We start from the raw sequence: 24913 nt of genomic DNA on the forward strand, positions 1-24913 counted from the left end.
CGGTGGCAGCTACTATCAGAAGATCGTCCAGATAGGGCACTATACAGACACCTTGCTTTCGGATAAATGACACTACTTCGGCCATCACCTTGGAGAACACCCTCGGTGCTGATGAAATGCCGAAGGGAAGGACTCCAAACTGATAGTGCTCCACCCGATGATTCCCCTGTATCGCAAACCTGAGATATTTTCTGTGTCTCGGGTGAATAGGGATGTGGAAATACGCATCCTTGAGATCGATGGTAGCCATAAAAGAGTGATGTTCTATCAGAGGAATCGCAGATCTTACGGACTCCATCTTGAACTTGCGATATTTCACGTGCTGGTTCAGACCCTTTAAGTTTATAATAATCCGGACGTCTCCTGAAGGTTTGGGAACCAGGAAGAGTCGGGAGTAGTGTCCTTTCCCCCACTCTGATTGTGGGACTGGGGAAATTACATTTGATCTGATAAGGTCTTTGAGACCTAAGGACAATAGACTGCGATCCCTTGATGATGGAAGGGAAGTGACTTTTAGACCCTGAGGTGGGGGAGAAATTAACTCTATTAACAGGCCGTCTCTGATGACATTGAGAACCCAGTGGGAGCTGGTAATATCCTCCCACTGAACCACATATTTCGAGAGTCTTCCCCCCACCGGGTCGGAGTCATTGTTTGTCCTGCTGGGATTGTTGCTGCTGCTGCTGTTGCGGGACAAAGATATTCTTTCCCCTGCCCTTTGCGTAGCTCCACCTGCCGGTTTTTCCTTTGCCTCTTGCTTGAGAGGGCTGAGGTTGTGGGCCACGAAAAAAACGTTTCCTAGGCTGTTTTTGCTCAGGGAGCGCCTTCTTTTTGTCGGTGGCTTTATCGAGAATATCGTCTAGGGCAGGACCAAAGACGTAGTCTCCTTTGAAAGGTATGGTGCAGAGCTTAGACTTAGAGGTGATATCCCCACTCCAGAGCTTAAGCCAGAGGGCTCTTCTGGCAGAGTTGGAAAGTACGAGGGATCTGGCGGCGACTCTTACAGACTCCAGAGAAGCGTCCGCCAAATACCCTGTAGCTTTATGCAGAATGGGTAGGGAATCCAATATCTCGCCTCTTGAGGTACCTTGAGATATGTGATTCTCTAATTTCTTAAGCCAGCAGGAGAGGGCTCTTGCCACACAGGTGGAGGCGACGTTAGCCTTAAGGACAGCTGCAGAAGTTTCCCATGATTTTCTGAGGAGACTTTCGATCTTTCTATCCATGGGATCCTTCAATTGAGAAGAATCCTCAAAGGGGAGTGCGGTTCTCTTGGCGACTCTAGCCACTTGCACATCGACCTTGGGAATATCTAATTTAAGGTCGTCCTCAAGCAAAAATCTGTGCTTCATTTCTGAAGGGGTACTAAGACGCCTCTCAGGTAGTTCCCATTCCTGATTAATCATATTAGTGATATTGGCATGAACTGGGAAGCCCACTCTCTTCTCCGATGAAAGACCACCGAACATCTGATCCTGTATGGACTGCGGTACAGGTTCCTCTTCTAGTCCCATGGTATTACGGACAGCAGAGACTAGATCCTCAATATAGTCTGAGGAGAAAAGGTACTTCCTGACCTCAGCTTTAGGGGATACTGGATCCTCCCAGCCAACAGATGAGGCATGAGAGAGGTCCGAATCAGAGTCGGATTCCACAACCTGAATTTTCCTCTTCTTAGCCGGGGAATGAGGTTGTGGCTGCGGAGATGGAGGTGGGGGTGGAGGTGTAAAGGCTGCCAGAGAAGATTGTACCTCCTGTTTTACTAATGAGCGAATCTCATCCAATAGTGATGGCTGCTCAGCTCTTATTATCTTGTCCGTACATGACTGACAAAGTTTCTTGTCCCAGTTAGGAGGACATTTAGTGGAACAGATAGGGCACTTCTTTCTATAGGCACCTTTAGGGGCAGGTTTTTCTCCCTGAAATATATAAAGGGAGAGAGGGGTGAGGACTTCTAACCCCTGCTACACTCCTCCCGGATCCCATCCCTGCGAACACTTACAGAGGCAGGGGTGGCGCTGGGCTCCGCAGATACGGGGCATGAAGAACCTTCCATACTGAAGGAGATAGCCTTACCTCAGTGGTGGTTCAGCAGGCTTTTATGGACGCCGTCCAAGCAGCTGCTCCAGCGATTAATTCCCCTCCCCCTCCAGAATCCAGGTGAGGGAGCTGTGCGGTCCGACACGCCGGCCGGCGAAACCCGGAAGTACCGGCTTCTGGATGCATGAAGAAACCGGAAGTGACGCGCGAGAGCCGCTGACGTCACTTCCGGAACGCCGAGCCGACAACATGGAGGAGGAGGACGCCGGGCAGCTCCAGGAGGAGCCCGGTTAGGGAACCCCGGCCTGCTTTGCCCTCGTGGGGGCGCGGGAAGGCCGGGTGGGGGTCCCGAGGCCCTGCAAGCAGGAACGACGGGAGCAGCATGAGAAGGAGGCCAGAGGCGACCATCTGCTGCCCGGCTAAACAGGCAGCGCCTGCAAGGTACCGTAGCCACCGGCCACTACAGCACATGAGGAAACCTCTACCTGTCCCATGGGGAACAGGAAAGACACTGGCAAGTGGGAGGTGGGAGGTCCTTTTAACCTCTGTGTTTCCTGTTCCCCATTAGGGCAAAGAGACAACCTCCATATGCCGTCGTGGAAGGTGACTAGAGAAAAATGTATGTGGACAGAGTACAGGGGGAGTGAGGGTGATGGGATGTGTGCAGACACAGTATGGGGAGTCAGGTGAGCAGGCAGTATAGAAAGTGAGGGGGTAAATATATGAGGAGATAGTATGGTGAACAGGAGGGATGTGAGAGGAGACAGTATGAGAAGGGAGGGGAATAGTGTGAGGAGGCAGTACGGGGGACAAAAGTGAGTGGGCACAGAATAGAAACTGAGTAGTGGGTTCGTAGCATGGGGGAACAGTGTAAGGGCACAGCCAGGAAGGGACAGTATACCAAGGAGGGGGAGTGTGATGAGAGAGTACAGTATAGAGACCTAGCCCTATAGGGGGGACACAGTATGAGAGGACAGTGAGAAGAGGGGGCCGGTATGGAAAGGAGAGGTCAGTGTGAAGAGCATGTACCATAAGACGGACAATGTGGGGGTCATATTTTGTGCAGACAATATTGTGAGGAGCATTTTTTTTTTATACAGGAGCATAATAATGACACTTCTGTCTTTAAGGGCATCATGTGGAGATTTTCTGCAAAAGAGCGGAGAAGATGGAAGTCTGCAGAGACGGCTGTGGATGAGAAAACTCATAATGGGGTCTGGACAAGATGAAGAAAAGAAGGAGATCGGCTCCAGAGACGACATCATCTATAAGGAACCTGGATGTAAATGTTGTTTGTGATATTGACTAATTCATGTTTTTATTTGTTAGGAGCAATAACCCCTTTCTGCCAGCTGACGGAATAGTACGTCAGCTGGCAGATCCCCTGCTTTGAGGTGGGCTCAGGCGGTGAGCCCACCTCAAAGCCGCGACATGTCAGCTGTTTTGTACAGCTGACATGTGCGCGCAATGAGCGCGAGCGGAATCACTATCCGTCCGCGCCAATTAACTAGTTAAATACCCCCGTCAAGCGCTGACAACGGCATTTAACTAGAGCTCCGGGCCGCGCGGCCGGAAGTGCTCGCACCGCTGACCCCCGTCACATGATCAGGGGTCATCAGTCCATTGCCATAACAGCCAGAGGTCTCCTTGAGACCTCTATGGTTGTTGATGGCCGATTGCTTTGAGCGCCACCCTGTGGTCGGCGTTCAAAGTACACCTGCATTTCTGCTACATAGAGGTGATATGTACTTCACCTCTATGTAGCAGAGGCGATCGAGTTGTGCATGCTTCTAGCCTCCTATGGAAGCATGCCAAAATAATAAAAAAAAAAAAAAAAGTGTTTAAAAATATAAAAAAAAATAAAAAATATATAAAAGTTCAAATCACCCCCCTTTCGCCCCAATCAAAATAAAACAATTAAAAAAAAAAATCAAACATACAACATATTTGGTATCGCCGCTTTCAGAATCGCACGATCTATCAATAAAAACAAAGGATTAACCTGACCGCTAAATGGCGTATCGAGAAAAAAATCGAAACGCCAAAATTACGTTTTTTTGGTCATCGCGACATTGCATTAAAATGCAATAACGGGCGATCAAAAGAACATATCTGCACCAAAATGGTATCATTAAAAACACCAGCTTGGCACGCAAAAAATAAGCCCTCACCTGACCCCAGATCACGAACATTGGAGACGCTACAGGTATCGGAAAATCGCGCACATTTTTTTTTTTTTTTTTTTTTTTTTTTAAGCAAACTTTGGAATTTTTTTTCACCACTTAGATAAATAAATAGCCTAGACATGTTAGGTGTCTATGAACTCGTAATGACCTGGAGAATCATAATGGCAGGTTAGTTTTAGCATTTGGTGAACCTAGCAAAAAAGCCAAACAAAAAACAAGTGTGCGACTGCACTTTTTTTGCAATTTTATCACACTTGGAATTTTTTCCCCTTTTTCTGTTACACAGCATGGTAAAACCAATGGTATCATTCAAAAGTACATCTCGTCCCGCAAAAAATAAGCCATCACATGGCCATATTGACGGAAAAATAAAAAAGTTATGGCTCTGGGAAGGAGGGGAGCGAAAAACGAAAATGAAAAAACGCAAAAAGCTCCGGGGGTGAAGGGGTTAAAGGGGATGTCCAGGTTTGTAATGAGTCTGCAGTCATTCTATGTGATTGCAGACTTCTGAATTCTCATAGTGCGCACTGCACGCTGTCAGGATTCTCTCGTGCTGGCGATTTACATACATGCGGTCACATACTGACTAGACATGTGTAGCCTCAGTAAATGAAAATGAACTGAGCGAGGCCGGGAACATCTAGTCGGAATGTGGTCAGAAGTATACAAATCACATACTTGTGCTGACATGACTGTCCATCGGCAAGGGAGAATCCTAAAAGTGTGCAGTGCGTTAGATGTGATAATTAAGTAGCCTGTGATGTCAGGATTCAGCTCTGCAGGTTCCAGTAGTCGTCACATGGACACTTCACTCACATGCGACTTTCATACTTGTAGTCCTGTGACAACGAGCTTCTCTTCTGCTTCTCTCAGTTTTTCACTGAACATGGAGAGCATTAGGGAGAGGAGCTCGTGGGTACATGACTAAGTGTGCAAAGCGCATATGACCTTGGCGTGGGGTAGGCCAAAATGAATTCTTGTCCCGGGTGCCAGAAACCCTAGATACACCTCTGCTGGTATGCTACTGTGAGTGGTGGTTACCGGGTCCGGTGGAGGGAGGTCTGTGCAGAGACAGGGACCGAGGGTGTGCACAGAGAGAGAATGGAGACCCGGAGACTGCCCGTCCCAGTCTACGCCGTAGCCTGGAGCCCTCATTATCATAGGAATATGTCAGTTAATAAATTGTCTTTCTAAAGCTTTATAGTGCAGTTTTAGGTCAGAGAGGGATGAGCTAGCAAGGTGCAGGGACAGGTAGTGATGGCTACTTGTGGACATGTGCAGCACTTGCGGTTTTGCACTTACGGTGAGATAAAAAAACACTGGTAGCAGCGTTTTTTTTTCCCATTGCTGCAAGTACCGTATTTGCCGGATCGCTGCAAAACCTCAAGTGCCGCACATGTCTGCAAATCCCATAGGGAATTAATGAGGCTGAACGCAGTGTTGCCGTAAGTGATCCATTACACGGCAGAAGGGGGAAAACTGCCGGATCTGCTGCAAAAGGCGACATTCACATCAGCGATTTATGGCAAAGTCTCTGCCGATACTGTCTTACTCGCCAATGGGGGAGGCAGCACTAAAAGTGCCTAGGGCAGCAGAAACTCTAAATACGGCCCTGCCCCCCTGTACCGCCAACGATGACGAGGAAGAAGAGGTGGATTCCAAAGACATAGATTCTCCTTCAGAATCATCCAGATCTATGGATAATCTCCTAGGCTTCTTAGCCTTCCTACAATTTTCCTCAACCACATGACTTAGAAATTTCAGGGAATTCTTAACCTCTGTCCTAAAAATGGATCTTAACTCTGAGGCAAAAAGTTAGGGGATTCTTAACACGGTCTGCTCAATACGAAAACAACAAAGTGGCTTGTGCTAAGAACCAGGCAACCCTCCCTTACACAGCACATATTCCCTATGATAAGCCTTCATTATACACTTCCCAAGTTTTTCCTGACAACAAAACAAGAGATGCCCTAAGTGAACTTTAATGAAAATCACTTACCACCCAGGGGCTAGCAAGAGTGCCGAATCTGGAATCATATCACCAGACAGGTCCCCTCTGAAATCAGTGGATTCATCCATCCTCTCAAGAGCCACCTTGTTGGAGCTGTGGCTTTGCTGTCTAGTTCTACTATTGCTCCTGGTGAACATTTCCAACCACTTTGATTTCCACTGCTGCTGTCATGTCGCCGCTGATGTTGCTGCTGCTGCCGCTGTTAACCACTCAGCTGACTATCTAACCACATTTTAAATGCGGGACCAGACAGACACAGCACGCCCCTTCGCTGAGGACTCTTCTGGTCCCATCTGGAAGTGAAGAATTGCCCTCGCGTCTAATGTCAACGATGCACTCGTCATCAGGTTGTGCGGTAGCTAGCCAACCACAGAAAATGGCGCCATAATTCACACCCGCACCTGCCAGCCAAGCCCCCCTGGACCAGCTGCGGAGCTTCCAGGACCCCTGCACCGGCCACAGCAGGGACAGAGCCGCTGCCCGAATCAGGCCTGGGTAAAAACCTCTCATCTTCTTTCGGTACCACCGGCACATCCAGAAAATGTTCCCCCGTGGAGGGCAGGAAACCAGACTGATGTATGGGAGAGGTGCCGCCCTTTTATTCTGTAGGTTTACAGTCTTTGAAAGGAGGATTCCCTCTCTTCGTCGTGCTGCCATGGGTGAGAAAAATATTTGTCCGCTTTTTTTTTGTGTGTGAAATTTGCAAACACAAAATCATTTGCTTTTTCACGGCATAGACAAATGTGCACAAATGATTTTACAGCCATGTGTGACGGACTGGAGAAACCCTATTCACCTTCATTAGAGGTAGGTTGGATGTAGATTTCAGAGCAGAATCTGTGCCAAGTCCTTGTCAAATCCGCTACATGCAAATGTTGTCCAAATGTATTAATGAGAACAATTCATACACAGGTACAGGTCCCAGAAGTTAAGGTAAAATTACCCTCTATCATTTTCTCTATGACTTTATGGTTGTTACACAAATCCTTCCAAGGCGTCTTCACGTTTAGATTAGGGCTAGGAGCAATTTGGCATGACAGAACGCTTTTGATGCATGCTGACTTCTAGCACAGAAGAGACGCGGTGTCCCAGAGCTGGGGACGAAAGCAGCAAATATGGAAATTCTCACAACATCAAACAGTCTGTCTGATTGCTTCATTCCTGGTGCACACAGCGAATCTGCAGTCATTATCAAATTCTGCAACTTTCAAGTTGTTTGGGGTATTAAGATTATAAATTAATGAGATTTATTTTTAAATAAAATCTATGTTCATCAGCCTCGCCATCGCTTTCCGCTTCTGTTTCCATCTCGGATATAAAAAAAATAAAAGTTTTAATTAAAGTCAAGCTAACACTAGATCAGGGGACAGTCAAGCACAGATATATTTAGTAACCTAATGAATCCCATTATAGCATATCTAGCCACAGTTATTCCATGAATTAATAGGATATTACAGATAACCTGATGATACAGTCCTGCTTATTATTGGGACCCATGACGTTTAAGAACATAAAGTGGAATATCTCCTAAAAAAATGAATCAAATGAAAATACATTTTTTTATAGAGCACTCGTGTTAAATACAAAAGAGTAAAAAATACAAATCAAACAATACTTTAGAGCAAATACAATGGAAGTGAAAAATAGAAAAACCTAAAGCTGTGACACTGGTATTGGCACCCTTTACATGAAATTAGTATGGAAACACAGCTTGACTCGCTTGTGGTAAATCACAAATGAGAATCACCTGCAATTACTTGTCGGTGCCCATGTGACATTAATTAGAGAATGACGACTTCACTGTTTTAGCCCCGTTCCGACATCAGGCGTAATAATACGAAGATGTCGGACTCACTCCCTTTGATGTGGGCTCCAGCGGTGAGCCCACATCTTTCTGGTACATGTCAGCTGTTTGGAACAGCTGACATGTGCCGCTAACAGCTGTGGGAGCATTCGCAATGCTCCGGCAGCTGTTAACCTGTTAAATGCCTCTGTCAAACTGACAGTGGCATTTAACATGCACTTCCGGCAAGCGCGCCGGAAATCTGCCCATCGGTGACCCCCGTCATGTGATCGCGGGTCAATGATGACAACCGGAAGTCACCTGCAGACCTTTATGGTTGTCACTGCCGGACTGCTATGAGCATAGCATAGCAAGTGAGTAATTCTACTACATACAGGCGATCTGATCATCGCCTGTATGTAGCAGAGCCGATCAGCTTATGGCAGCTTCTAGTCTCCCATTATTGCATTAAAAACACAGATGTGCATAGCAGCATGGGTTATAATGGGTGCGTGTGGCAAAAAGGGAGTTTTCAGAAATCCCAAAAATAATTTTCTGCCTGTAAATCCTGCACTTGTTACGACAGTGGTCTCTGATGGGAAAGTAGTAAGTGGTGGCAACGTCCTATTGTTCAGTTAGTGACGAGACTTTATTGGCGGCCACGTTACTGAAACGAGACAGTTTCTTTAACACACGAAGCTATATATATATATATATATATATATATATATATATATATATATATATATATATATATACATATACACACACACATACATACATACATACATATATACACACACACATATACACACATTTCACAGAGGCGGCACTTTGCAGGGACCTTTCATTTATCACAGCCTGGACACATTAAGAACTAGCAAATATTCTCCATTGTGTTTGCTCTGAGATATATGTAATTGTTATTTTTTAAACACGCATATATACTAAAGCAGGTCATACTTTAAAGAGAATCACTCAAGTTCTATAAGACAAGGATAAACAGAAGGACAAAAAGTGAAGAAATCTACAAATATTTCAAAAAGAAGCTTGGCACAGTCGGAACTAAATATTCTAGAGACGTAGGCACCGATTAATCAAAGCTTTTATTAGAGTAAAAAACTTTGTAAAGTCGTATAATTTTGGCTAAACTCAAGGCTGTGCTAAAATGTTGCTTCCTGTGGTATTCTCACGCATTTTCGCCCAGCTCTGACAAAGTGAGTAGAACTGGATCGGGATCGAAGGATCCATAATGTTATTTTTGGCTTAGCATGGCTTAGACCACGGGTTCTCATCCTGCGGGTTGTGACTGTCAGCCACTTGGGGGGTTTAAGAGATAATTTAACTATGGTAAATGGGACCCAGGAGGATACTGCTCGAGGTGGTGCTTGACACTAGATGAGACAATGTGGTGGAAGTATCAGTATTAACCTTTTAGATTATTCCCTAGTGTCCTGTGGAAAAGCGGACTTCAGCAACAGAAAGCCCAGGAAAGCGTTTGATGGTTTCTTGAAGGTTTTCGGCAGGATTCCTGTTGTATTTAAACAGTCTCGGCGGTACCTGAGCTGTCTGTAAGAAGATTTCATCACGGGAGCTGGTCCCCACCCGCCCATCTCTGAATGTTAGCATCACTTTTCTGTTATCTCACGGTGTTTGTTCATGGGTGGTCCCATAGCGAATGCTAGGTGGACATGGTATTAAAGTAATTCATTAGTAAATAGTATACTATAAATTATGGAATATATGGTTTTAAATAAGTAAACTTGGATTTTTGGTTAAGCCAAATAAACACTGCGGCCTTTACCTCTATACTCTCTTCATGTGTCTTATTTGTGGTGATTTTAAGACAGCAGCTATGGTACAATGCAAGAGTTGTGGGAACCCGTGGATTTTTGTGATTCGTTATGCCTCATTGTGAATTCTGTGGAAAAGCTTTGACTGTCATTATATCGGTAATGGGGGCTTTGGTTGCCACTACTGTAAGGGCCGACACGAGCTGGATATGAAAGGTTGGGGATCACTGGTCTAGACTTTAATGTACAGTACAGACCAAAAGTTTGGACACACCTTCTCACTTAAAGATTTTCCTGTATTTTCATGACTATGAAAATTGTACAGTCACACTGAAGGCATCAAAACTATGAATTAACACATGTGGAATTATATACTTAATAAAAAAGTGTGAAACAACTGAAATTATGTCTTATATTCTAGGTTCTTCAAAGTAGCCACCTTTTGCTTTGATGACTGCTTTGCACACTCCTGGCATTCTCTTGATGAGCTTCAAGAGGTAGTCACCGGGAATGGTCTTCGAACAATCTTGAAGGAGTTCCCAGAGATGCTTAGCACTTGTTGGCCCTTTTGCCTTCACTCTGCGGTCCAGCTCACCCCAAACCATCTCGATTGGGTTCAGGTCTGGTGACTGTGGAGGCCAGGTCATTTGGCGTAGCACCCCATCACTCTCCTTCTTGGTCAAATAGCCCTTACACAGCCTGGAGGTGTGTTTGGGGGTCATTGTCCTGTTGAAAAATAAATGATGGCCCAACTTAACGCAAACCGGATGGAATAGCATGCCGCTGCAAGATGCTGTGGTAGCCATGCTGGTTCAGTATGCCTTCAGTTTCAGACTAGATTCTAAAGTAGGCGCCACTAGATTCTAGAGTAGGCGCCACTAGATTCTAGAGTAGGCGCCACTAGATTCTAGAGTAGGCGCCACTAGATTCTAGAGTAGGCGCCACTAGATTCTGGAGTGGGAGCCACTAGATTCTAAAGTAGGCGCCACTAGATTCTAGAGTAGGCGCCACTAGATTCTAGAGTAGGCGCCACTAGATTCTAGAGTAGGCGCCACTAGATTCTAGAGTAGGCGCCACTAGATTCTAGAGTAGGCGCCACTAGATTCTGGAGTGGGAGCCACTAGATTCTAAAGTAGGCGCCACTAGATTCTAAAGTAGGCGCCACTAGATTCTAAAGTAGACGCCACTAGATTCTGGAGTAGGCGCCACTAGATTCTAGAGTAGGCGCCACTAGATTCTAGAGTAAGCGCCAATAGATTCTAAAGTAGGCGCCACTAGATTCTAAAGTAGGCGCCACTAGATTCTAAAGTAGGCGCCATTAGATTCTAGAGTAGGCGCCACTAGATTCTAGAGTAGGCGCCACTAGATTCTAGAGTAGGCGCTATTGGATTCTATAGTAGGCGCCAACAGATTCTAAAGTAGGCGCCAACAGATTCTATAGTAGGCGCCAACAGATTCTAAAGTAGGCGCCAACAGATTCTAAAGTAGGCGCCAACAGATTCTGGAGTGGGCGCCACTAGATTCTAGAGTAGGCGCCACTAGATGAGTATATCAACACACTGATGCTACAGTACATACACATTGGGGGTGGAAGCTAATGGAACGGTTTTGTTTTTTTTGTTTTTTTTTAAATAGGCACCACTTAAAGGGAACCTGTCACCCCCAAAATGGAAGTTGAGCTAAGCCCACCGGCATCAGGGGCTTATCTACAGCATTCTGTAATGCTGTAGATAAGCCCCCGATGTATCCTGAAAGATGAGAAAAAGAGGTTAGATTATACTCACCCAGGGGCGGTCCCGCTGCGGTCTGGTCCAATGGGCATCGCGGTCCGGTCGGGGCCTCCTATCTTCATCAGATGACGTCCTCTTCTTGTCTTCACGCTGCAGCGCGGCGCAGGCGTACTTTGTCTGCCCTGTTGAGAGCAAAGTACTGCAGGGCGCAGGCGCCGGGAAAGGTCAGAGAGGCCCGGCACATCGCAGGGAAAGGTGGACATCGCAGGGCTCCAGGCACTTCCAGGTAATCATCATGATCTTATGATCAGATTCAGACACATCTTGCTTGACTCTCTCTAGATGTGGTACACAGCCCTTTTGGAGTCTTTGCTCTGGCATATTTTGTTGATTTAGATTCTATACCACTGCTTTTATTGGGTATGCATATTACTGAGCAATCTACTTAATTCTTATACACCTGTTGGTGCCTGGTGTTTACTGTGACCCCACTTTGATTGGCTTACCTCTGTCACATCCTTGCACTATTGTGTTTTATGTAATTGTTTATAATAAAGCTTGGATACCTTTTTATCTATTGATTCTTGGTGGTGCTTGTTCTCTATGTGATTTTCATACTTCATGAAGTTGTATAATAGACCTAATTATTTCCATTACGTTACACTTAAAAAGGTTTGGAAGATTAGACAAACACTTGATTTCTATCAAAATCTCACAGTCTTCACTCCACACTAGTGAACAGGTTGTGTTTCGCATTGCAGCTTCGCTCTATTGGACAAATGTGTTGCTGTTTTTTTTTTTTTATTTAAAAAAATCCCTATTTTACTTATTATTACATTTTCATTGATGCTAGAAAAGAACAAAACTGAAGCTCCATCATGATTCCCAGATCCTGAGCGCTCACTTATAACATTCACTCACGGTAATAAAAGACTTTGTCAATAGATGATTGCTATACTGTGAGACGGCTTCTATTAGGATAGGATTTTACACTACTTCTTACAGCATCCAGCTCATCTTTTCTCAACATCGTTCATGGACTTTGTACTTGGGAGAAAAGAACACAAGAATCTCCCAAGACATAACCTCATTCACCTGCCCATTGGAGCGGAGGAAAAGTAGATTCATTAATTTGGCTCTCCCACACATTGCGGTGAACATACCTGGAGTCAGCTTTCCTGTCTGACATCATTTTTCCTGTAAAATCTATCTGGTCGTAAAGAACATAAAAAAACGTGAGAAATACAACATCGGATGGAACAGCGTTCATTATCGGAGCTGGAGGACATGTGAAGACCCCGAGGTTACAATTAGAGAAACTCTTTGGAAAGGCAAAGCTATTTTCGTTGCCGGCGCTGTAATGTATGCAGATATATCTGTCCATCAGTGCCGGATTTACACTTCAGGGGTTTCTCGAGCCCCCAGTATACTTGCCTATGATGTGACAAATCTACAATTCTAGCCTACAATGTTCAGTATCAACTTTTTTGTCCACTGCCCCGAGTCAGGATTGGAGCAAAAAGGTGCTAGCTTCCAAATTCCCCACTTTGTGGAAAGTACTGTAAATTTTTTATACAACTTAAATGCAATTTTCAATGGTAAGTATCAATAATAGCAGCAAAGATTGGCCCCTCAGATGTTATTATTCAAGCGTCTAAAATTTGACCACTCTCCAATGTTTCCCTCGCACGGACTTCCCTCTCTGTTTGTCTAATCATGGTTCTAAGAAATGTGGTCATTCTAATATTCTATTCATGAATCAGAAGGATAAAAAGTGTTATAGGCCTAACATTAATCAAAATATCATCAATATATAATCTTGTAGGAAATCTGTCAGGGGCAGAGAGCCTGATTCCAGCGATGCATCACTTACTGGGCTGCTTACTGCAGTTTTGATGGAATCCCTGTTTTTCCTGCTGTAGATGTAGCAGAGCTCAGAATGCTGTGCTGTATCTAACCCTGCCCACAGAACGGATTGGCAGCTTCTTGTGTACACTGTACAATCAGTGGGAGGGGGGGATTACACAGATTAGCCTGACTGGTTTGCACAGTACACTTAGCGCTGCAGCGATAATCTCCTTCTGATAAAACACTGATTGTATTGAAACTACAGCAAACTGCTGAGCAAGTGACACGTCCCTGGAATTAGGCTCTCTACCCCTACATTATGCTGCTGTCAGATTAAATGGCAAAAACCTGCTGACAAATTCCCTTGAAGGATCTGCTATCACCCAGAACGGAAATATGAAGACTATTCCTATCATGAAATATATAGTGTACCTATAGGCTATGCCATAATTTTTAATAGGTGGGATTACCATCATCTCTAGGACCCCACCTACTGCAAAAACTGAAGTCCCTGTTATTCTTTGCCTTGGAGCAGCAGCCACCTCCCCTGGAAGAGCAGGGTCAGGGGGACATATGTTCTTGGCAGGATCCAAGGAGTGGTTCCACCACGTGGCAGACATATATAATCCTTTCACTATGTCATTATATTCCAAGAAGGGAATACCTTTATAAGCACATTAAAATAAATAATACAGTAAGTAATAAAAAAACAAAAACAAAGATGTAAAACACTGTTTATAAATTTGCTTAAAAAAATAAAAATAAATAATGAAGCTTAAATAAGTTGCCTGGGACCTGTATAGTGATGGCCTATCATTAGGATAAGTCATCAATATCTGATCGATGACGGGGCGAAACTCGGCACCCGCAGACCAGCTGCTCCTGACGTCAGTGGCGCCCCACCAGCAGCATAGTGGCCACTGACCAGTACTGCACATACCCCCGCTATTGAGGGGCAGTACCCAGCCATGGCCGCTATACAGTTGTGGCAGCTCAGCAATTCAGCACATCTAGCCGCCGTCAGCACTGGGAAAAGTTATGGTAAACGCTAACAAGGAGCAAAGGCTGATTAAAAGCGATCCGTTTTTGTTTTTTTTTTCAACAATTTTATTGCAGACATTATCAGAATAACATGAATGACATGGAATATGAAGTACAAGGATCCCCTCGAAGGGGGAAGTATATCAATGTAAATAATGGTAATACAATATCCTTGACTTATTATTTTAGCTGGAAAGAAAAGCGATCAGTTTTTTTACAGTATTGAGAAATGACTGACACCTGATTGTGGCCTCATCCTGTATCAGAATTAATTCATTTTAATTAATAACGAGGAGATGAATCCCTGCAGGGACTTTCTGCTTCATGTGAACAATCCTTTACGTGTAGCTGCAGTCTGCAGACCTAATCACAGAGCTAAATGTTCTTTTGTCTCAGGGAATTTATCTTCATTCTCATTTCCTACAAGTCTGTGTGTTGCTCAGACTTTCTCCCATCGGTGCGGCCACGTTATAGCAATGTATATTTAATATTACTGCATGGGAACAGATTAAATTAATCATCGCAGTTTTACTTTCATGTGCAGTCATTACAGACAACAGACACTGCGGCTACACTTACAGCGCAACACTGTCATTACAGACAACAGGGACTGCTGCTACACTTACAGCGCAACACTGTCATTACAGACAACAGGCACTGCTGCTACACTTACAGCGCAACACTGTCATTACAGACAACAGGCACTGCTGCTACACTTACAGTGCAACACTGTCATTACAGACAACAGGTACTGCTGCTTCACTTACAGCGCAACACTGTCATTACAGACAACAGGCACTGCTGCTACACTTACAGCGCAACACTGTCATTACAGACAACAGGCACTGCTGCTACACTTACAGCGCAACACTCATTACAGACAACAGGCACTGCTGCTACACTTACAGCGCAACACTCATTAGAGACAACAGACACTGCGTCTACACTTACAGCGCAATACTGTCATTACAGACAACAGGGACTGCTGCTACACTTACAGCGCAATACTGTCATTACAGACAACAGGGACTGCTGCTACACTTACAGCGCAATACTGTCATTACAGACAACAGGGACTGCTGCTACACTTACAGCGCAACACTGTCATTACAGACAACAGGCACTGCTGCTACACTTACAGCGCAACACTGTCATTACAGACAACAGACACTGCGTCTACACTTACAGCGCAACACTGTCATTACAGACAACAGGTACTGCTGCTACACTTACAGCGCAACACTGTCATTAGAGACAACAGACACTGCGTCTACACTTACAGCGCAACACTGTCATTACAGACAACAGGCACTGCCGCTACACTTACAGCGCAACACTGTCATTACAGACAACAGGGACTGCTGCTACACTTACAGTGCGACGCTGTCATTTCAGACAACAGGCACTGCTGCTACACTTACAGCGCAACACTGTCATTACAGACAACAGGTACTGCTGCTACACTTACAGCGCAACACTGTCATTACAGACAACAGGCACTGCTGCTACACTTACAGCGCGATGTGGTCATTTTAGACATCAGGCACTGCTGCTACACTTACAGCGCAATGCGGTCACTTCAGACAACAGGCACTGCGTCTACACTTACAGCGCGACGCCGGCATTCAGGAGAAAGAATCCAGCTGCACAGACAGAAATAAAACACACTGTATGATAAACTGGAAAATTGGCATATCGCAAAACTTCTTTGTTCTTGTGAGTATGACTGTCATCCCTGCACATGTCAGTGTGGATGGGGACACAATTTATACAGTTGCTACACTTGAAAAAAAGATATACGGTATGTCCATCAAGTTAAACCAAATCTTATAAGAAGAATCTGCATCATTAAAAAGGTATTCTAGTCTACAAAAATGATCACCTATACAATGGGACGACAATAGCCAAGTGCTGCATTGCCAGTGCCAAAGACTTAGGATTGAGCACAAGGGGGCCTGCAAATTGACCAACTCCACTCAGCGGGGGTCTTATTGTTGGGAGACTACACTGTGTTCCAAATTATTATGCAAATAATATTTCCTCATATTTTCTCTAAATTACCTATCTGAATTGCAGTCATTGTTATTTTCCAGTCATCTACTATTCTAGTATAATCGCAATGTTTTGGAACAAACTGCCTATGAAAACAGTATCTTTTTTAAAAAAAATAAACACTCAAAATGCATGTTCAAAATTATTATGCACAGCAGAGTTTTCAACCTTTTTTTTTTTTATTTTGAACAAAAAAAATGGTCAATTGTGAAGTTATAAGCATCATCAGCTTATTACAAAATGAAATCAAACAGTTTTCAAGTGAAAACTTTATTCTAGGTGATGTTACATTTGCACATAGGACCCCTTGTTCAAAAGAAGCTTCTGAACTCTCTCGTCCATTGAATTTGTCAGTTTTTGAATGGTTTCTGCTTCAATTGTTTTGCATGTGGACAGAATCCCCTCCCAGAGCTGTTGCTTAGATGTGAACTGCCTCCCGCCATCATAGACACTCCTTTTGATGATGCTCCAGAGGTTCTCAATGGGGTTGAGGTCAGGGGAAGGTGGTGGCCACACCATAAGTTTGTCCTCTTTTATGCCCATAGCAGCCAGAGATGCAGATGTGTTTTTTGCAGCATGAGACGGTGCATTATCATGCATGAAAATGATCTTTCTGCGGAAAGCACGGTTCTTCCTCTTGAACCATGGCAGGAAGTGTTGTTTTAGAAACTCCACATAGATTATGGAGTTCATCTTTACCCATTCAGGGATCATAAAGGGGCCGACAATCTCTCTCCCCATGATTCCAGCCCAAAACATTACTCCACCTCCTCCTTGTTGGCGCCTTAGCCGTGTTTTCATGGGGTGTCCATCAACCAGCCATCCTCCACTCCATCCATCTGGACCATCGAGCGTTGCACGGCACTCATCGGTGAACAAAACAGTTTGGAAGTCAGTCTTCATGTATCGTTTGGCCCACTGGAGCTGTTTCTGCTTGTGTGCTGTGGATAGAGGTGATCGACAGGATGGCTTACGCACAGCTGCAAACCTCTGAAGGACCCTGCATCTTGGTCTGGGGACGTTGGAGGCACCAGCAGCTTCAAAAACTTGTCTGCTGCTATGACAAGGCGTTTTTGCAGCTGCTCTTTTAACCTTACACAATTGCCTGTTGGAAAGAGTCCTCAATTTTTCCTTATCAGCACGCACACGTGTGTGCTGGGAATCAGCTACATACTTCTTGATTGTGCGATGATCACGATGAAGTGTCTTGGCAATGTTGATTGTAGTCATGCCTTGACCTAAATACTCCACAATTTGTTGCTTCTCAGCAGCCGACACATGCTTTTTCTTTCCCATTTTGGCAAAAAAATGTAGGCTGCTTAATAATGTGGAACAGCCTTCTTAAGTAGTCTTGCCTTTATTTGGACACCTGCCAAACTAATGTGCACAGGTATCTGCAATTGCGTTCAGTGATATAAAGAGCCCTGACACACATCACCATCAATGAGTTTAAATGACAAACAAAAAAATTCTAACCTTATCACTCCTAAACTCTTTGTGCATAATAATTTGGAACACAGTGTAGATACACAGGTCCCTCTGCTCTAGCAGTCTCAGAGGTCACTAATTGTCACCTATCCATTGAGACCTGCATCTATCTTGTGGCCTAGACCATAATGCATCATTGTCAGTCATGAGGTGGTCAGTATTGCCATTCATTGGTAAGGTAAATTTGAACACCACTACCTTAAAGCTAAGTATACTAGATGAGGTCTGCATCCAGTATATAGTTATGACACACATATACAAAAATGGGAATACCCCTTTAAGCCGCCTAATGCCAGAGACACCACAAACAGTGTAAAACAAACCAGAAACAACAGATGTAGTGTAATTATAAACCATGCAGCATTTTGGGGCTTTACTTTGACAGACATCATATACCTTGATGCCGTGGCTCCCCTTACTTTTCTTACGATGCCACGGATACAAAAAAAAAAAAAACCTGGGCAACTATAAGCAATTCTAATGTTTGAGCTAAATTATAGAATGAAAGTTGTATGTGAAATGCACGTGCCAAAAATACCCAGGTATAAAAATTACCCAAAATCACCATTACGGCAATACAAATGTTTAAGCCTCTTAATATAATGGAATAATACCATTAATCAATATGAATTACGGTAGTTCCCACATCTTTAAAAGAAATCTGTCAGCAGGTTTTTGCTGCCCCATCTGAGAGCAGCATGATGAAGGGGCAGAAACAAGGATAAAACAGTGATTTTGTCAAAACTATAGCCAGAAGCCCAGTAAGTGACACATCGCTGGAATCAGTGTCTCTGTCTGTACATTACCCTGCTCTCAGTTTAGGTGGCAAAAACCTGCTGACAGATTCCCTTTAACTATAAGGTCGGGATCACACATACGCGAGATACGGCCGAGTCTCGCAGGTGAAATCCCTCCTCTGGCGCCGGCACTCCGGAGCGGAGCGTGCAGCCGCACAGCCATACATGGAGCCGCACGCTCTGCTCCGGAGTGCCGGCGTCAGAGCTGGCCTTACAGTCATACTTTTATACCTTTCCTGCTGTCTCTGTAAGGGCTCATTCAGACGTCAGTTTTGTTTTGGTTTCACAAACGAGAAAAACGGTCCTAGTTTCATCAATGATTGTGATCACTACGCTTTATCCCAAGTTAGGTACGAGTTTCATCAGCTTTTCCCAACTAAGAAAAAAAGTTTCTCTACTGCTTCCTATCTAGCAGTCCGCAAAAAAGAAAACTAAAAATTTCGAACATGAGAACAGACCTATAGACTACACGAGGTACCAGTTCTATAGTACCCGGATGCCACAAGCGGCGTCCGAATGAGCCATAAGGCGTATGGATCCAGCAGGTGCATAAATGACTCGACAGTATAGAGGTGCAGCAGTGCAGATTACTTGTTTCTTTGCATTGATTCATAAGTCGGCAGTCACACAGAGCGACTGCAGACTTTTCATGTTAGACCAGACAACCAATTTAAAGGGAGCCTGTCACCAGGTTTGGCCGATATGAAATACGGCCATCACCTTTCAGGCCTGATATAATGCTGTATATCTGTCCCCAGCCAACCTGCAAAACAAGAAAAAGCTTTTATTATACTCACCTGCGGGGCGGTCTGGTCCGAGGGGTGTCACTGGTCTTGTTCCGGTGCCTCCCATGTTCTTATGATGCCGTCCTCTTTCTTGCTTTGTGTGGATGACGTGCCCAAATGTCACCCATACAGTGTCCCCGGCATCGCGCTCCTGTGCAGGCGTACTTCTCTGCTCTGAATAGTACCGAAATCCACAGGTGCCACGAAAGATCAGAGAGCCCCGACGCCTGCGCACTGCAGCACTTTACTGTGTCCTGGTCAGGGCAGAGAGGTACGCCAGCACTGGAGGGCGATGCCGGGGAGACTGTCGATGATGTAGGGAGGCGTCATCCACACAAAGCAAGAAGGGGGACGGCATCGGATCAAGAAGAGCGACACCCCTCGGACCAGACCGCCCAACAGGTGAGTATAATAAAAGCTCTTCTCTTACAGGTCGGGTTGGGGGCAGGTATACAGCATTATAGAGTGCTGTATATCAGTCCTGAAAGGTGATGGCCGTATCTCATATCGGCCAAACCTGGTGACAGGTTCCCTTTAAGGGAACAAAACTAAAATTGCATGGAAAAGTATGATGTAAGTGATAGCAGAAATCCATGCGCTATATTATTTGACAGCGCTATAAGCCATTGCTTAGCTAACCTGCATTTTTCAGTGAGGTCAGCGAGGAAGCCGAGGGTAAAGTGGAGCAGAAATCTTCCGATGATTTAGGTGAAGAGTCTTGAGGCCAGATACTCTGGGACACAGTATAGGTGCAGGGGAGATCCACAACACTGCTGCAGTCAGAGGTCTGGGTGGGTTTTTGGTCTGGTGAATTCATTCCTCTCTCCATTTTGCTGGTTCAGTTAAAAGATATCTGGAAAACACAAGGTTTAATTATGGAAAATGAGAAAAACCAGCAAACAACTTAAAAGATACCTTTTCAAGCTTACTCGGCGGACCAGCGGTGTACAGCCTGCAAAATCCCGGGTGCAACACCTGAAATGAGCAGCGTCGTACAAAGTCCAGGCCAAAGAGGAAAAAATAGGTGGCACGATGCGAAACAGCCGTCGTCCTTGGCTGCACCTGCTCCCCTGCATCCATGTACTACTGACAGTGAATAAAGAAAGGATGGTTTTGCTGCATCACGGAGAGCCACCTATTTTTTCCTCTTTGCCCTGGACTTTCTACAAGGTTTAATTAGGATATGTGCCCCCTTGCGTTTTTTTTAGTGTTTTTTTTTTTTTATAACTGAACTGGACCCATAGATGAAAATTAACACGTTTCCATGTAAATCTCTGAAATACATGATTCAGACGGAACCCCGGACAGAAGGTTCCCTATAATGAGACAGATGGAGACACTGTGGATGCCGTCTGACCTGTGATCCGGCGGTGTCCGTCTCTTTAGAGGTACATGAAAACGAATGGCGTTCGCCAGTTTTCTGCACCTCTGAAAAAAGGACAATGCTGAACTGAGGCCAGAGTAACTCTACTGCCTCATTATAGTGAATGGATCCTTCAGGGGTTTCATCTGAATAAAGTCACTCAGAAATCTTGATGGAAACCCAAAGGTAAGTGCTTAGCGTAGAGAGCAGGATGTGATCCCAAATGTTTTGTAAAATGTTCCCAACAAAAGCTTCAAATCAATACACAAAAAAGTCCCCATTCAGGTCGTTAATCGGTCAATGGAAATATAGGGGGCTTCCACGTTACTGGTAGTACAAAGTCTCTGGAAAAGCTAAATGGCTCCTCGTCCCCTAAAAGACATTCAGCAAATTCTGCTCTCCCAAATGTCCCCTTCCCTACTGAGCCCTAGTGTGCCTAAACCACATTTAACGTCCACATGTTTGACATTTCTGTAGCGATGTGAGAGATTTCCCCTGTCCCTGCTGACATTCCCACAAAATGATGCTACCACCACGTTTCACTGTGGTGATGGTGTTCTTGGAGTGATGAGCTGCGTTGGTTTGGCACCAAACATAGCGTTTACTTCGGTGGCCAAAGTGTTCAATTTTAGTCTCCTCTTTATCTGATCACAGCATCTGCTTCCATACATTTGAGGAATCTTCAACATGTCTTTTGGCAAACTCAAAATGAGCCTTACAATTTTTTGAGCCTGGGCTCAGAGTTTTGGTGGGCAGCCCTCTCTTGGCAGGTAGTTGTGCTACCATGTTCTTTCCGTTTGATGATAATGGATTTGATGGTGTCTGGTGGATCATCAGAGATTGGGATTTTGTTTGTTTTTTAATAACCCTACCCTGACTTGTACTTCTCAACAACTTTGTCCCTGACATGTTTGGAGATCTCCTTGGTCTTCATTGTGTTTGGTTAGTGGTGCCTTCTGCTTAATGGTGTTGCAGCCTCTGTGGCTTTTCGGTAAAGGTAATGTGTATATTCGGACAGACCATGTCACACAGATTGCACACAGGAGGACTTCCTTTCACTAACCATGTGACTTATGAAGGTAATTGCTTGCATCAGGAATTTTGAGGGTCTTCACAGCAAATGGGATGAATACATATTGACATGCCAATTTTAAGTTATTTGATCCCAAAAATATTCAAACCACAGGTGTTGTAATGTAACAAGATAGGTAAAAAGCCAAGGGGAGTGGTGGTGGTGAGTGAATACTTTTGCAAGCCGCTGTATCTCCGATTTGACATATTTTTCAGAATACCAGGACTACCCACCGATCTTTAGCATGAAGCTGTAGCACTGGTTTAGTTTAGTGTCCCCTTTTCTTTTTCACTTCAAGTCCTGGGCACTAGCGCTACAAGAAAAAACTACAGCACTACAGAAATGATGGAATCTTAGTGTGCAGTTACACTGCATGATTATCAGGAGCACTGAATTCTCGATAACAGGCAGGGTAACAGTCTGACAATTAGCCCAACGAACTAGTAAAACACTTGTTTGTCAGGTGAATGATTTTTAGCTTGCTTAAAAATAATTCGGTGTAAAAAAAGAAATCTGCTCCTGAGTATGACACAGGGTATATGTACTGAACGGTCTATTGCTGATCGTCCTGAGCGATCAGGGCGCGATCGGACTGTAAACAGGCTATATAGGGACTACGCTATTAAGGAACTAAGCAGCAGCAAATCGACGTTCGTTTTACAGACGCAGGTCGTCTTATGTAAATGCACCCTTGAGATAGGATAATAAAGACCCTTCAACAGGAAATATAACTGCTTCTATAACAGAAATTTAGCTGAATGCATAAAACATTGTCTGACATTTCCAAGGATACAAATGGTTTGCAAATGCATAACAACAAATCTACTGCAAGCGGGTTCATTATGCAACATAATCCTCATTTATAATGAGAAATTTACATGGTAAATGTCATCAATCTATTCATGTCACCAATCTGACACCCACACAAGCCCTAGGTGCTCCATCTGTGCAAGATCCCGAAAAGATGACTTGCTGGGATTCCCTAAGGCAGTGGTGCAGCTTCAAAACCATGGTGCCAACGCAAAGTCTTCTACAGGGTTCCAACTATCATGTCTTTAATATTATTGGTCTTACCAAGTTCTCGTAGCTCGCAATCCCTGCAGCCACTAGTTTTGTCCCTAATGTAAGGACTAGAAAACATTAGTATAAAATACACAGCACGTCCACACAGTGCAAACTATCAGACTTCACGCCCAGCAATATTATATTATGAAGAGCCAGATGGGGCGGACATGTCAGTGGTGCGACCACAAAGGGGCCAAATATATTTTCTACTATCAGTTACACTGCACTAGTGATGAGAAAAAAGTGCTCAGATAAGGTGTTAACTGAGCATGCTCAAGTGCTAACAGACTGTATTTGGTGTGCTTGAATAATATGTTCAAGTCCCCACGGCTGCATGTCTCACGGCAACACATGCAGGGATTGCCTGCAAAACATGAAATGCCTGCATGTGTTGTAGCTGTCAAACCGCCAAAGACATGCAGCTGCGGGAACTCGAACATATTATTCGAGCACGCCGAAGACACTCTGTTAGTACTGAGCATGGTCAGATAACACCTTATCCAAGCAGGTTCTCTCATCACTAGACTGCACATAAGGGTATAAACTAATGAACTCCATAATTCACAATTACAGCTATATACAGTGCCTTGCGAGAGTATTTGGCTCACTGGAACTTTTCAACCTTTTCCCACATATCATGCTTCAAACATAAAAATACCAAATGTAAATTTTTGGTGAAGAATCAACAACAAGTGGAACACAATTGTGAAGTTGAATGAAATTTATTGGTTATTTTAAATTTTTGTGGAAATTCAAAAACTGAAAAGTGGGGCGTGCAATATTATTCGGCCCCTTTACTTTCAGTGCAGCAAACTCACTCCAGAAGTTCATTGTGGATCTCTGAATGATCCAATGTTGTCCTAAATGCCTAATGATAAATATAATCCACCTGTTTGTAATCAAGTCTCCGTATAAATGCACCTGCTCTGTGATAGTCTCAAGGTTCTGTTTGAAGCACAGAGAACATCATGAAGACCAAGGAACACAACAGGCGGGTCCATGATACTGTTGTGGAGAAGTTTAAAGCCGGATTTGGATACAAAATGATTTCCAAAACTTTAAACATCCCATGGAGCACTGTGCAAGCGATCATATTGAAATGGAAGGAGTATCATACCACTGCAAATCTACCAAGACCCGGCCGTCCCTCTAAACTTTCATCTCAAACAAGGAGAAGACTGATCAGAGATGCAGCAAAGAGGCCCATGATCACTCTGGATGAACTGCAGAGATCTACAGCTGAGGTGGGACAGTCTGTCCATAGGACAACAATCAGTCGTACACTGCACAAATCTGACCTTTATGGAAGAGTGGCAAGAAGAAAGCCATTTCTCAAAGATATTCATAAAAAGTGTTGAGTAACGTTTACAACAAGCCACCTGGGAGACACACCAAACATGTGGAAGAAGGTGCTCTGGTCAGATGAAACCAAAATCGCCACTTTTTGGCAACAATGCCAAACGATATGTTTGGCGTAAAGGCAACACAGCTCATCACCCTGAACACATCATCCCCACTGTCAAACATGGTGGTGGCACCATCATGGTTTGGGCTTGCTTTTCTTCAGCAGGGACAGGGAAGATGGTTAAAATTGATGGGAAGATGGATGGAGGCAAACACAGGACCATTCTTGAAAAAAACCTGTTGGAGTCTGCAAAAAGACCTGAGACTGGGACAGAGATTTGTCTTCCAACAAGACAATGATCCCAAACATAAAGCAAAATCTACAATGGAATGGTTCACAAATAAACGTATCCAGGTGTTAGAATGGCCAAACAAAGTCCAGACCCCAATCCAATCGAGAATCTGCGGAAAGAGCTGAGAACTGCTGTTCACAATCGATCTCCATCAAACCTCAC

At 44.4% G+C, this 24913-nt stretch overlaps 1 protein-coding gene across 2 annotated transcripts in view; it reads right to left on the reverse strand.

Annotated features, from left to right (window-relative positions):
• Window positions 1-24913, reverse strand: part of SHLD1 (shieldin complex subunit 1) — a 136600-nt gene that overhangs the window by 51293 nt on the left and 60394 nt on the right. For both annotated transcript variants that reach the window (XM_077282658.1, XM_077282659.1), the window contains exon 2: window positions 20194-20407. In XM_077282658.1, coding sequence (XP_077138773.1) covers window positions 20194-20383 — 190 coding nt within the window. In that variant the 5' untranslated portion in view covers window positions 20384-20407. The remainder of the gene's footprint in view (window positions 1-20193; window positions 20408-24913) is intronic.

The sequence above is a fragment of the Ranitomeya variabilis genome, chromosome 2 (genome assembly GCF_051348905.1).
Source record: "Ranitomeya variabilis isolate aRanVar5 chromosome 2, aRanVar5.hap1, whole genome shotgun sequence".
NCBI lineage: Eukaryota > Metazoa > Chordata > Amphibia > Anura > Dendrobatidae > Ranitomeya > Ranitomeya variabilis.